Genomic DNA, 14,563 nt, shown 5'->3' with positions numbered 1-14,563 from the left:
GTATATATTCTTTCAAATTAGAGTTTGGGGTTTCTTCGGATAAATTCCCAAAAGAGGAATCACTGGGTCATAAGGCAGTTTCATTTTTAATGTTTTGAGGAAACTTCATTCTGCTTTCCACAATGCACCAATCTGCATTCCCACCAACAGTGCACAAGGATTCCTTTTTCTTCACATCCTCGCCAGTCAATGTTATCCTGTCTAATAAAGAGGGAATTATTCGCCATCATGCCCCTCACAAAGATGGCAGCGCCCACAGTCAATAAGGAGAGAATATGCTAATTGACTGCCACACCCTCAAAGATGGTGGCACTCACAGCCACAAGATGGCAGCGCCCAGTCCCCTCAGCCCCGCTGGGGCAGCAGGCCCATGGCACAGCCGGGCCCACCCCCCAGGCCAGTCTGGCCGCTCCATGCGCCTGCCTCTGGAGTCCCCCAGTCTCCTCAGCCCCCCAGCCGCCTAGGGCCAGCCAAAGGTGCAGGCAAGCCTCGGATGGTGGCTGCTCACCCGCCCAGGGCTGGCCGAGGCACAGGCAAGCCTTGGATGGCAGCTGCCCAGCCACCTGAGGCTCAGGTAACCAGGGCTGGCCAAGGCTCGCACTGCCAGCAGTGGCAGCAGCAGAGGTGTGATGGGGGCATCGCCTTCCCCTGGTCACTGGGTCGCCTGCTGCCCCTGAGGGCTCCCGGACTGTGAGAGGGGGCAGTCTGGACTGAGAGACCCCCTCCAGTGCATGAATTTTCATACACCAGGCCTCTAGTTTCTTAATAAAACATGTTCCCTTTATCCTCTCTGTCCAGCTCTGCCCCACCCTGGCCTTCACTGCACTGTTGTCTGTGTTCATGGGTTATGCATATATGTATATATGTTATTTGATTAATCTCTTTCCATCCCCCACTTCCCTCTGAGATCTGTCAGTCTGTTCTATGCTTCCATGTCTCTGGACCTACTTTTTCACCAGTTTATTTTGTTCATTAGATTCCACATATAAGTGAGATGATGGGATTTTTGTTTATTTATTTTTTAATATTTTGAACCTTTTCTCCAATTAGAAATTCTTTGCAAGAACATGACATGACTAAATCACTCACCATTCCATAATATTTTTGCAACCAATTTTCTTTTTTTGCACTTATTTTTTTAGTATTGCAATACAACTTGAAGTAATAATTCTGGATCTTTTAAACATTTTGTTTTATTCCAGGTTCTCCTCAAAATCTAAGTCTGTGGACAAATCCGATGAAGAACTACAGTTTCCCAAAGAGTTAATGGAGGACTGGAGTACCATGGAGGTGTGTGTAGACTGCAAAAAGTTTATTTCGGAAATCATCAGTTCAAGCCGGCGTAGCCTGGTGCTGGCCAACAAAAGAGCCCGATTAAAAAGGAAGACACAGTCTTTCTATATGTCCTCACCAGGCCCCTCCGAGTACTGCCCTTCAGAGAGGACTATCAATGAAATCTGAGCTGTGCCTTTCAGTTGCTTTTGTGCTCAGTGTCGGCGTTAGCACTGGAGAGCACTGAGCTGGGCTGTCTCCCTTTGCTGTGGGCTTTAGTTAATAGGCTTGATTTGCATTAGGTCAGGTTCTTGCTGCATCGCATTGTTCCACAGACTGAGCGCTGTGTTCATATCCATCGACGATATGTGACAGGTCAGCCAATCGCTCGTTTGCACTGAGAGGACAATAATTTGAAACTTGCTTTTGTGTGTGTGTGTGTGTGTGTGTGTGTGTGTGTGTGTGTGTATGTGTGTGTGTAGATTTGGAGGGCAGAAACTTTTTCCTTAGTTCAGTTCCTTACTGTTCCTCATATAATTTTCTGACTAAGGTAAAAATCTTCTCATGTGAGAAATCAGCCTAACAAAGGTGTCGATGTTAGCACAGTTCTAAGCAGTAAGTCATATTGGCACTTCCACCTGACAGTGTTACTATCTAATGTACATAGTGACCGGAGCCCCGCCGCTCACCAGATGTCTGGGGGTGGGGCCCGCTACTTATCAGCTCACAGCACAAAGCCTAGAGGGATTTGCCCGCTCATACTGTCCAACTGATTTTAGATTATTGCTGCTCTGAGATAAAGACCACAGGAGGACTTCATGCCTACATTTTAGCGCAACACACCTGAATAAGCTGTCCCCCCGCGTGGGCGGCCCTTTCCTCCGAGCTGCTGTGTTTGCCCCCGTGCAGAGGACCGGTGTCTCTGGAGTGAGTGACAGGTTTTCATTCCCTATCTTCCATGTACCGTGGTTACTTGTCGTTTTATATTGGAGACCTGGGAGTTAAAGTTTTGTAGGACTAGAAGACAAGCTTAACTATAAAAAGGGTTGTAACAGCCTAGGGTGCCAGCTGGCGGCCACACTGGGGATGAGCTGGAGCTCATGCATTTTCCACTACGGTTTCCACAGCTTTATAGTCTAGCCGCCATGACTAAATCAAGCCACAATTTGGTACCTAAGGTCTCAAACTAAAATTTATTTATTTTTATAAGTGAAGTTGAAAAGGAAAAAAAAAAAACATTGTCTAGTTCTTTTTAAATTAGAAGATAATTAACCTGCTGTTAGTCTTTTTGGATGCTTTTTGCACAAGATTTCCTTGTAAACAACTGAGCAAGTGGGGTGGGCTTTTGATGAAGGTAGGTTGAGGACAACATTGTGTATCTGAAATTTCTCCTGTTTGGCCCGTGCCAGGGCTATACTTTATTATTTTGGTATGCTTAGAAACGACCAACCAATCAAATTGCCATTGATGTTTGGAAAGTCAGTTAATGCACATGCACAATAATTTCCTAAAAGCTGTAAGACACATCTGTAGTCAACACTACTACAACAGCACCAATTCATAAAAGGCATGGCAGTCACACTTCATACCACATCAAACTGTAGTAACATTTCTATATTAAATTAACAGTAATACCTCAAAACTGCTCTGGTAGTAGTTCTTAATGAATTGAAGTTTACAATTTAGTAAATGGCTTAAAATTACTTATGAAATAAATTTTACCAATTGACTAAAATAATGCATGTTAACAGTTTGTCTGTATTTGCATGTAAAGTGGGCCACCAGAGAACCCTTGTTGATTATGCAAATGTTTAAATTATTTTAAAGACTCTTGTCTAAGAGCTTTACATGTTATATTGGGTGAATGTCATTTAGAAAATTTTCCAAGAGACTATTTGAACTCTACCCCAGACAGTCTGGTAGGAGCCACACGTTTCGAAGGCCCGGGCCTGGACCTCTAAACAGCTACCAGGAGGGGTGCAGGGCAGAGGGAGTGGTATTTGAGGTGACCTGGGGTAGTGTGCCTTTTAATAGAATGACACGCTATCCCGGGTTATGTTGTTCATTACATATAAGAAACCAAAACCCCAAAATGATCATTTTATTCACAAGGCAAATATCTAGCACATCTGAATCTTTGACTTGACTTCTCCATATGGGCAGGTTTGGGCATTATGATCACCTCACACCAGAGCATTGCAATGTAAATTCTTCAACAGCATTATTGCATTAAAGAAGTTACATGGATGATATATCTGCATGAGACAATTTGCAGAAAGTAGTGTAAGGAAAGAGCACATGATATAGTTAAAATTAGAGAAATCAAATTAGTATCACTTTTTGTTGCCAAAATAATTTCTCGCATTTAATCCTGTCCTGTCCATGGCGTGTACCAAACACCTCCACTAAATTAGGTAATTTCCAGAGAGCAATTCACTAACAGCTTGTAGAGTGTGGTCTTAACAATCCTTAGGCTGACCTTAGGTCTCTCTTCCTCCTCTTTCTACTAAAATAACATACCTTTACAGCGTTCCTCTTTGTCCTGGCTTCCAGCTCTCTGGCATTTACTTCTGATCCAACAATAATAAAAGAATTGTTGGCCAGCCGGGATCTCTTGGAACCTGGTGTGTCTTAGAGCTTGGACGCACCCTGAGCAGCCTCCCTGCGCACATCCCACCTCTAACTCTCCCCCCGACCCTCCCCCCGCTCCAGACTCAAGCACCCACCCGCTGCTTTGGTCCCAGACCTCATGAACTCACCCTGTTTTCTTCCCCATGGCTTAACTTTCTACCAGTGTCAGAGTAGATAAGAATGCTTGTAAATACTGTAATATATTTATTAATATTTGAAAGGCATTCATTGAGTGGACAGTGGAAATTAACTCTCCCAAGACAAGTAAAAATTAAATAATTGATATGTACATCGACTTAACAGTCCTACTCGAGTTTGTCTTAAGCCTTTCAAATTAAACCAGAAGGTTGTTATGTAGAAATGTAAAAAATGATCTTACATTTGAAGAGATTATGTGATTAACACCGTGAACTCCTACCATGAATTTTTTAAGGCTTTTATTTTTCTAACTGTGTTAATAAATATAGGCCTGGATTTTAGGTGTCACATAGGCGACATGAACGTTTTAAATTATGTTGCTATTTGCTAAAGCAAAATAGCAGAAAATTTTGTACATGCAAAACTGTGGAAAGGCCATGGAGAAATGTGTATACGGACGGGGCCTGGGCCTGGCTGCCTACGTGTGTGAAAGACCGCATCGCTGGCGTTCTGGGTGACATGGCGGTACTAGAAGTTTTCCATTAAAATCTTTTATTTTAAAATTTATCTGGGGAAAAATAAAATGACTTTCCATCATACCTTCTGTCTTGAGTTCCTGTTGTAAAATGGCGATGTCTTTTGATAACTAGCTGTCAGCAGCCACCTCGGTTGTGAAGGCAGATACTTTTATCATCAGCACCTTATGATCAATTTGAGAAATACAACCTAACGAGGACCATGGCAAAATCTGAGCCACTGCAGCCTTATTGAAGCAGTGGAAAGAAAAGGGCTTCAGAATTATAGGACATAGCTCTTGAAAAGTGGGCTTTGAAAACTGGGGCACCAAGAAAATGCTTTGCCATGGCCTCGTGTCTCAGTTGGAGCGTCCTATACACCAAGAAGGTTGTGGGTTCGATCCCCAGTTAGGACTCACACAGGAGGCAACCAATCGCTCTCTCTCTCTCTCTCTCTCTCTCTCTCTCTCTCTCTCTCTCTCTCCCCCTCCCTCCCTCTCCTCCCTTCCCCCCCCCCCCCTTCCCTTCCTCTCTCTTTAAAATCAGTAAGCATCCTTGGTTAAGGATTTTAAAAAAGAAGTTGCTTTATGTCCCTGGGGCTTAAGAGCTGAAGAATCATCTTGATGTTTGAATCCATGCCATTTTTCAGATTTTGTTTGCCACCCAGAGGGCCAGACCCTGTGGGCTGTGAACTAGGAATGCCCTGCAAGCTGTTCTAATACACCTGGTCCTCTGGGACCGAAGCCCTTGTGTGTGGCTGGCAGGAGGGACATCCTTGGGCAAGCTTGCTCACTTGCAGTTTGCTCTTATATATGTTCTTTGCTTCGGTGTTCCCTTGTGACTGCAGGGATTGTCTGTCAGTCCCTGGCCCACCTCCCCTCCTCCCCCACTCCGCCCTCCCCCTTTCTCTAGGGAGACACAGAGAATGTCACCTCCCCTCCTCCCCGAGCAGCAGTGTGTGAGAGTAGGAATGCCAAAAGGGACCTGGGGGTTTCTGTAGAGCTAACCTAAATATCTAGTTCCTAAGCAGATGTATCCACGCAGGAGGGAAACACGGAGAAAGAACAGCAAGATTCTGTGCAGGTAAATCTAACAGTGTGGCTACTGCAGTAGAGAATATAAACGCGTAAACAGGAAACTAACCGCTTCTAAGGGGAAGAACGCTGATCTCAGGCATTCCAGAGAAAACAGCCTTTCACCTTCCCACCAAGGAGGACACCGTGACGAGGTAAAAAGCCCCTTGGGTTACCCTCCCACAGGCTCAAGGTTGTTTCCGGTCCACCGACTAGCAGCTTGGACTAAGCCCTGGGTGTGGCGGCTGGACACGCTTACCTCCAGGGGACTCCTGTGGCAGCCTATGATTTCCTTGTAGCCAGTGGTAGAGACAACTTAGGCATAAGAACTGGGTCTCTCTCTGTTCCAGAATGGTAACCCCTAGCATAGTGGTCGGCAAACTCATTAGTCAACATAGCCAAATATCAACAGTACAACGATTGAAATTTCTTTTGAGAGCTGAAAACCGACTTCTGAAAGTTTCAGTCGCACTGTACATGCACGCCCACACGTGGTATTTTGTGGAAGAGCCACACTGAAGGGGCCAAAGAGCCGCATGTGGCTCGCAAGCCACAGTTTGCCGACCACTGCCCTAGCAGAAAGGACTTTTAAGGCCCCAAGAGCTCTGATCCCGCCTTTCACGAGGCAGTTCAGGGTGATATACTGTGCCTGGTTCCAAGTATCTGAACTGGTTCCGGTTAAACTGTGCCCCAGTTTGGCGGCAGCAGGCCTGCCCTGACGTTGGGGAAGTTCTGTAGCATTTCTGGACTTCCGTCTCCGTTTTAAAGCAAGGGCGTTGGGCCAGGTGATCTCTAAGACCACTCTTTCTAACAGCGTTTCTCTGTCGTGATGACAAACCTGATTATGCACAGGAAAAAGTGCAAAATATGCTACATTTATCTGAAACTTGGGGAGGCAAAGTAAATTTTACTAATTGCTATAAAGAAACTGAGTTCGTTTCCCAGAATTAAAAACCGCACAACGATGAGTTGACATAAACAGACACAAACCCCTTTGCACCAGCCATTTTGCATCAGCGATGGAAAGACCTTGTCTGGTTTGGCAAGTCTTTGTTCCCGCAGTGGGATGTGAAGAGAAGTAAGTACCTGGAAGGGCAACTACATATACCAGACCGTTTTAATTGCATTAAAAAGAAACGGAAGTACAGACAACTCATCATCCAGCTCCGTCTATTAATTTCCTCCTTTACAGACAAGAAACAGGAATGGCTAGGGTATCATTTGCTCAAGGTCAAACCACTAACTAGCCCAACATCAAACCTGAGGTCTCCCCACTTCCCTGCTGCTCTCACACCCGCTGCTCCGTCAGCTGCTTTCCTGCTGGCTGCTATGGTTCCGAGCCGAGTCCTCAGGCCACCAAAGCTTTCAGTGCACTGTGCCTGCAAAGTAACAGCTCATCTTGGCACCCAAAGGACTTTACATTGGTCAAATACGTAGGTGACCAGTTTTAAAAAGCCCAGGAAATACAAGCCTCTAGGAATTTATAGTAGAAGCTGCGATCTGGTGTCAGCTTCAGGTGCAGCTTCGTGGAAGTAGATGTTAAGATGGGGCCAGAGGAGGAGGGCCCAGTATTTTCCAAGTACAGTCTGATGACCATCTGAATTGATATAATCGAGGCCAATGCCTCGGCCTTGGTTGTTGGTTTTTGTTTTTTAATCTTAATTGTTCAAAACCTTACAGATGTCTCCTTTTTTCCCCCATTGACCCATTCTAGCTTGAACCTACCAACCCCCGCCCCAGGCCTTCACCACACTTTTTTTTTACCATCACACTATTATCGTCTGTGTCCATGGGTTAAGCATATATGCATACAAGTTCTTTGGTTAATCTCTTCCCACCCTCTAGGCCACATGTGTCAAACACAAGGCCCGCGGGCCAAATCCAGCCCGCCAGGCCTTGCAATGTGGCCCGCACCGTGCTGTCATCACTGCACTCCGCTGTCAGTTTATGACATTGTCAGTTTATGACTGTTCAGTAAACCATTCGGCCCGCGATTTAGGCTGGATTTTAGATTTTGGCCCCTTCTCTGATTGAGTTCGACACCCCTACTCTAGGCCTTGGTCTTTGACTTTTTCCAACAAAAAGGCATGAGGAACCTCTCTAACTCTTTAATTAAGGGAGATTATGATAGAATCATTTTTGAGCAATTTGATAAGTCGAACCAAATGAATGTAAGGTGGTTGCACTATACAAGTTTAGTATAAGGTGAACTATTAGTTAGCTATTGCTGTGTAACAAATTATCCCAAAACTCCGAGGCCTTAAACAACCAGCGTTCTCTCACGGGTTCCTGTGGGTCAGGAAGGCAGGAGCAGCTGCAGCTGGAGGCCCGGCCTGGGTCTCGGGAGGCTGCAGTGACCCCGTCAGCTGCCGGGAGTCGGAGGCTTCGCTGGGGCAGAGGACGGCTCCCAGGAGGGCTCCCTCCCTGCCCCTCTCCGGGCTCCTCCTGAGTCCTCGCCGCCTGCTAGCTGGCTTGCCCCAGGGCAGCGATGCCAGCCGTAGCAGGGTGCCGGCTGCACCGTGTCCATGGCCTGGCCTGGCCGGGAAGTCACACACCATCGTGGAGCAGTGTGACCCACAGTGCAGCCTGCTCTGTGGAGACCGCGTGAGGACGTGGTCACCAGGAGGCAGCCCGTTTGGGGGGGTCTTGGAAGCCGTCTGCCCCAGGCGGGAAGCACCGAGGCAGCCTGGGACAGTTCCAGTGAAGACAGAACTGATGTGAGACCTTGCATAGGAATACTGAGTTTCAAATGGCTACAGAGAGAACAAGAGGAAGACGTCAAGTGACTCAGGTTTGTATTAGGGCGGTGGGAGTAGCACTACTGAGAAATGGGAAGGACAGCAGCTCGGTGGAAGAAACCAAATTCAGTTTTGTTTATGCTGATGGAGAGATTTAGTGGGATCTTTTTTTTTTTAATGTTAGATTTTTAAAAAATATATATTTTATTGATATTTTACAGAGAGGAGGAAGGGAGAGAGACAGAGAGCTAGAAACATCGATGAGATGAGAGAGAAACATCGACCAGCTGCCTCTTGCACACCCCCTACTGGGGATGTGCTCGCAACCAAGGTACATACCCTTGACTGGAATCGAACCTGGGACCCTTTAGTCCGCAGACCGACGCTCTACCACTGAGTCAAACTGGTTTCGCGATTTAGTGGGATCTTTACAGCAACTTTCTCTGAGGGGCCAGGGAGAAAATACTTCAGGCTTTGTGGGCCTCTTACAGCCTGTCGCATACTCCTCTGTATGGAGAGGGGGAGGGAATATTTACAACCCTTTAAAAAAAAAAATGCAAAAACCAATTTAGCTCACATGCTGTGGTTTGCTGGCCTCTGCCCAAAGCACACGGCCCTGGGACAGCGGGCCACAAGCACAGGACCTGATGAGGAGTCAAGGCTGGAATTCCATCAGTTCCGAGTGCTCGTTACTTTCTTAACCAGCCGCCTCCTGTTTTAGAGTTGACAGTTAACTCGTACTAGCGATTATACAAGTTTTAGGAAAAACAAAACGCACTCTCACTAAAAAGTTCCATCAATGAAGCCTATTGTTTCCGATTCCAGCCCTGCCAGCAGTCCCCCCTCTCCCCCAGGGACTCCACAGCCCAGTGGTGGACCAGGGCCAGGGCCAGCATCAGCGGTCAGCACAGTGGACCTGACCCACCCGACCCGACTGGGCCGGACCGGACTGAGCCACAAGCCCATGCGGAGGCACTTCACAGCCTTCTCTGGCTCAGTGCTTGGAGGTGGTCTCAGCGTCTGCATTTTACAGATGAGACAACAGCCGAGTGGTCACCGGATCTGCCCAGGTTTACTCCTCACACCTGCAAGCCCAGGGCTGCTTCACACAGGGCACCCTCCGTAGCTGCCACAGTCACCAGAATAATCCTGCCTCTTCCTTAGATGCTGAAGTTGTAACAGAACCTCGGAATATCTGTTCTTAACATATTGGTCACTCGCTCAGGCTCAGCCATAAGTAGAGATCTACTAGGGAAGACTATAAAAAAAAAACCCACTTTGGGAGGGTAGGGAGATCTGGGGGAGATAATAGATCAACCGAAGGACTTGTATACATGCATATAAGTACAACCAATGGACATAAAACTGGGGAGAGCCGGGGCTGGTTTGGCTCAGTGGTAGAGCATCGGTCTGCGGACTGAAAGGTCCCGGGTTCGATTCCAGTCAAGGGCATGTACGTTGGCTGCGGGCACATTCCTGGTGGGGGATGTGCAGGAGGCTGCTGGTCGATGTTTCTCTCTCATCAACGTTTCTCTCTATCTCTCTCCCTTCCTCTCTGTAAAAAATCAATAAAATATATTAAAAAAAAAAAAAACTCTGGGGAGGGAGGGGATGTGTAGGAGGGAGGGAGGGGGGCAAAAAAAATCAATAAAATATGTAAAAATAAATAAATAAATAAATAAATAAATAAAAGAGTAAAAAAAAATTTAATAAAAATAAAAATAAAAAAAACCCACTTTTAATAGAGTCACCCAGCAGGTAACTGCTGTATCAGAGCATGCCCACCCCTTCCTAAACACGAGGACAGAAATGCTGGAGGCAGTCACCCAATCTTTAGAAGCTCAAATCAGATAGATACAGCTTTAATAGTTGGGTCGAATGCCAAATGGGTGGAAGAATCTTCAAAGAATATTTGGTGCCATTGTTACCAGTGAGGAGAGGAATTCTTGCAAAAAAAAAAAAATAATAATTTTCTGAGACTCTTAAGGGAGAACTGATGATTTTTATTTGCTTGTAATTAAATCCTTGAGTTTCCAAGGTCCCATTTTCCTCAGTCCCACCACCGAAGTCCCATTTTGCTTTTTTTAAAAACATATTTTTATTGATTTCAGAGAGGAAGGGAGAGGGAGAGAAGAGAGAAACATCAATGATGAGAGATTCATTGGTCAGCTGCTTCCTGAACACCCCCTTCTGGGGATTGAGCCTACAACCTGGGCATGTGCCCTGATTAGGAATCAAACTGTGACCTCTTGGTCCAAAGGTCGACAGTCAACCACTGAGACATGCTGGCTTGGCCCATTGTGCTTTTAATTGAGCTGAAGTAAAAGCCAGTGTCCAGTTTCCATTCCATGTCTTCACAGACTATTACAGCATCAGGTCAGCTTACCATGTACTCCCAGCTACAGACCCTCAGTCCACTGCATGTGGGGTCCGCAGGGCACATGCCATGGAGAAAACATGGGTGAATACAATGACGCAGGAACAGGAGAGCCCCATGAGCCCAGAGCAACGAGAGAGAGAATGCCTTTGTTTAGGAGGCTATGTAGCCCCAAATTTTTGTGGGTTTACAGTGGCCCCGCTCATTCAGGCCAATGATCTTTGTTTTCAGGTTTGACTGACAAGTACCTTCCCCAGGTCACCCTAACTTTACTGCACACGGGCCCGTCTCCCCATGGGCCCGTCTCCCGTGGCTGGGCCCCTTCCCAGTCATCTGTGGGGAATGGGCGGTGGTTCTCTGGGGAGTATGAAATTGCAGCTTCCTGTGAAGCTGCCCAAATGACACGTCTCTAACGTCCCTAACGTCTGGCCTTCCCTTTGGTCCTTTTCTATTATTTTTTTTTTTTAAATATATTTTATTGATTTTTTACAGAGAGGAAGGGAGAGAGATAGAGAGTTAGAAACGTCGATGAGAGAGAAACATCGACCAGTTGCCTCTTGCACACCCCCTACCGGGGATATACCCGCAACCAAGTACATGCCCTTAACCGGAATCGAACCTGGGACCTTTCAGTCCGCAGACCGACGCTTTACCACTGAGCCAAACCGGTTTCGGCCCTTTTCTATTATTAATAACCAGCTCATTACAACAAATCGCCACCACTTTTTCTACAAGGGAAGCCTGTGACTTCTGTCGGGGTGCGGCGGTGGCAGCCTGACCAGAAGGCAGGCTCGGACACACAGCGCCCAGGACAGCCTGGCGGGCCCACAGCCCTGGTTCGTCTGAAGAGTTCACACAGTGACTCTCACATTTACCTATTCCTACCAAACTCAAGGGCCACCGTCACAGGGATGTAACACTGGGAACAAGGGAAAGGGGGCAGAATCCTGGCTTTATTTCTATGCTTTGGGCAAAATAATGAAACTTTAGGCCAGTAATACAACATTATCAAAGTAACTAGTTTTTCTGACAGTCATTTCTCCTCTAAAAAACTTAAACTGGTTGATTTGGTTAAAACATAAATAAGGAAAATTGTATCCCATTTCATGTGCAGAAACCAAAGTGAAATAGGGATGCTTTTATGCCTATCATTAAAAACCATCTCCTACATGAACTCCAAGGGCTGTGGTCAGTGGGAGATAATGAAAGCTGGTAAGTAAAGTGCATGCAGAACGGCTGCAACACAGGGAGAACAGGAAACCAGTCCTGTGCGATCAGGGGCAGAGCGCCAGGCACGCAATGGGCGTGGCAGTGCCCTCTGGCCTGGTGAGCTCCCAGCCCAGACCTGGCAGGACCCCTGGGGCTCACAGCCTGGGATCGGTCAGCAGTGTTAACAGCTCCCAAGGTCAACCGCGGGCTCCGCTGTTCAAAACCACAGTGCCCGGCTGTGAAACAGCACTTTTCTGAGGAAGCCTAGGGGACTCTCTGATCACAGCAAACTTGAGGATCAAACCTCACAAGAAACTTCTATTTGAGTGTCAGGCTATAGAGTGTGAGAAAGCCATTCGCTTTTTCACTCTCACATTTTGGTTTCTGGGAAAAGGATATCAAAGATTTAAATTAACTTCTTGTTTAGTAAACAAAAAACCTTCCCACCAAAAACAAAAAGAGTGAAGGTAAGCCATAGGCCAAGATGTAGCAAAGCCACCGCTCCCTTTCTCGAGTCCCTTTCCTGTGTTTCTCGGCTGCGTTTCCACAAATGTTCCCTCTGGTGAGTGTCCAGCCCCTCGGCCCAGGGAGGAGGGTGAATGCCAGGCGAGAGAACACTGAGGCTGTGTCTACATTTATTTCTTACCTTTTACTTATTTTTTAAATTTTATTTTTATAATAAAATACAATTTATTTCTGCATGTGGTTTGTATCACAAAATTCAGACTGGAGCACTCAGACCAGAAGCATATCTTAGTCTCAACTTTGAGCTGGGCATGACCTGGATCAACCTGATTTGACCTCCTTAATAGTCCCCATTGGGAAAGTTTTATCTCTGAGCAGGGAATGTCTGCTTGTAAAAAAATCACCTGTGGGGCCATAGCAGTGTAGACAATCGTTATGAAACAAGACGATATGGTTAAAGTTGGGCTTTTGAATATTTTCTTAATTTAGAAGTCCAGGTTAAATTTCACCTGGCTATCTGCACCCAGCTTTCACAATGTCTTCTGAAACATTGTGTTCCGATGGTGAATTCCAAATGGAGTTGCACAAATAAATACTGAAGCCATGCCCAGAACTAAACCAGACCATGTCCTAAAGCCAAACTGCTTTACACTAAACAAATTCCGACAATAATCACTTTGCTTTCTTACTTAGTGGCTGACCCTAAGGAAAACAACATTTATTTATAATGAAAAGCCTAGGAGGATTTAAAAAAAAAAACAAAACAAAACAAAAAAACACACGTATGTGCTTATTTTTACTCCACTCCCCCAAACTGAAGTGGCCGAATAGCCTACATGGACAACTGCCCCTGCCCGGGAAGCATCTTCCTCCACAGCTGGCGGGGACCTCTGCTCACCTTCCCCGTCCTGCAGCATCAGGTGACTGCCTGCCTGACACATCCTGGCTTCCACACATGGTTTCCCAAACCACAGTCTCCATGTCCCTGTAGGACAGAACTCCGTCCATGACCATCTCTGGAGCATCGCCTCAGGAGGTTATACAGAGCTCCTTACGGGTGGACCAAGAGGTCGTCGCTGGAGGAAGGGTTCGGGCAGAGTCTGCGGGATGCCCGCCACGAGGGCACCAGATGCTCTGTCTGCACCCACCGCCTTTGCAACCCGGAACTAATCTGCCAGGAGCCCTCAAATCTCTCAAGAATTGAGACTTCGGTGCTAAACAGCTAATCCTCAAGAGGGACCTTTTCAAGACAATGGTGCTTAAAAGCAGAAAAAAAGACAGACTCAAAACAGTGCGTACAGTATGATCCATCCATGTTTAATAGAAGAAAAAAGAAAAACACACACACTTCCATATGCACCAAGCATTTGTAAAATCTGGGAGTCAGCTGGCAGAGGCCAGCCATTCTCTCTCTCAGGGGGAGGCTTTTACCCTACAGACACTCCTATTTTTTTCTTTCAATCACAGACATGGATGGCTTTTATGTATTTTTAAAATTTGTATTGTTTATAAAGGCGATACAAGATGGTGGGAAAAGGACCTTCTGCCCTTGTCTCCGAAAAGTCCATAGAACTACAAGGAAAAGAACAGAAACACAAACCTCAGAAACCGCGTCGGGTCAGGAGCCTCCCCCGACCACGTGAAGCTGGAAACGGGCCGGAGCAGTGACAGCAGTGACGTGGCACCGTGGGGCAGACACCGCCACTCAGAGCCTGGGAGTGTCCAGAGAGGAGGGCCCGCAGGGAGGGGCAGGGGCAGGGGCAGGCTGGAGGAGGAGGATGTCACAGCTGGGCTCTTAGGCCCCTGGGAGCCCTACACACACCCCCGTAGGCTGAGGGGTCTTGTGGAGAGAGACAGCCATTCCAGAGGAAAGTAGTTGGGGGTCAAGGAAACGGCTGCAGGACACCCTGTGGTGGCAGCCCCGAGGGGAGCCCCGCTGCGGTGGCCTTGCCCGGCACCCAGAGCTCGCTTCGCTTGGGGACTACATGGGCTGACAGCTGAGGAGAGGAGAGCCTCCAATGTAAAGGGACGGGGAGCAGACGCGGAGGAAAGAGGAGAGCTTTGCACCGTTTATTTCTGCAGGGAGAGGCCAGGCCCTATATCTGTGAATCAAGAACGGGATGCTATAACCAACAAAGATTTAGA

General features: G+C 46.9%; 2 protein-coding genes across 6 annotated transcripts in view; one reads left to right on the top strand and one right to left on the bottom strand.

Moving 5' to 3' along the window:
* The window catches only part of SPIRE1 (spire type actin nucleation factor 1), a 103,440-nt gene extending 98,800 nt beyond the window's left edge, over nt 1-4,640 (top strand). For all 5 annotated transcript variants that reach the window (XM_084887313.1, XM_084887312.1, XM_084887314.1 and 2 more), the window contains one exon: nt 1,203-4,640. In XM_084887313.1, coding sequence (XP_084743439.1) covers nt 1,203-1,461 — 259 coding nt within the window. In that variant the 3' untranslated portion in view covers nt 1,462-4,640. The remainder of the gene's footprint in view (nt 1-1,202) is intronic.
* Nucleotides 1-14,563, bottom strand: part of PRELID3A (PRELI domain containing 3A) — a 41,931-nt gene that overhangs the window by 10,036 nt on the left and 17,332 nt on the right. The gene's annotated exons all lie outside the window — the stretch shown is intronic.

This window comes from Pipistrellus hanaki (assembly GCF_964339955.1).
Source record: "Pipistrellus hanaki genome assembly, chromosome: 6".
NCBI lineage: Eukaryota > Metazoa > Chordata > Mammalia > Chiroptera > Vespertilionidae > Pipistrellus > Pipistrellus hanaki.
Note: the sequence above shows the minus strand (reverse complement) of the source record. Positions and strands in the feature narration are given on the sequence as shown.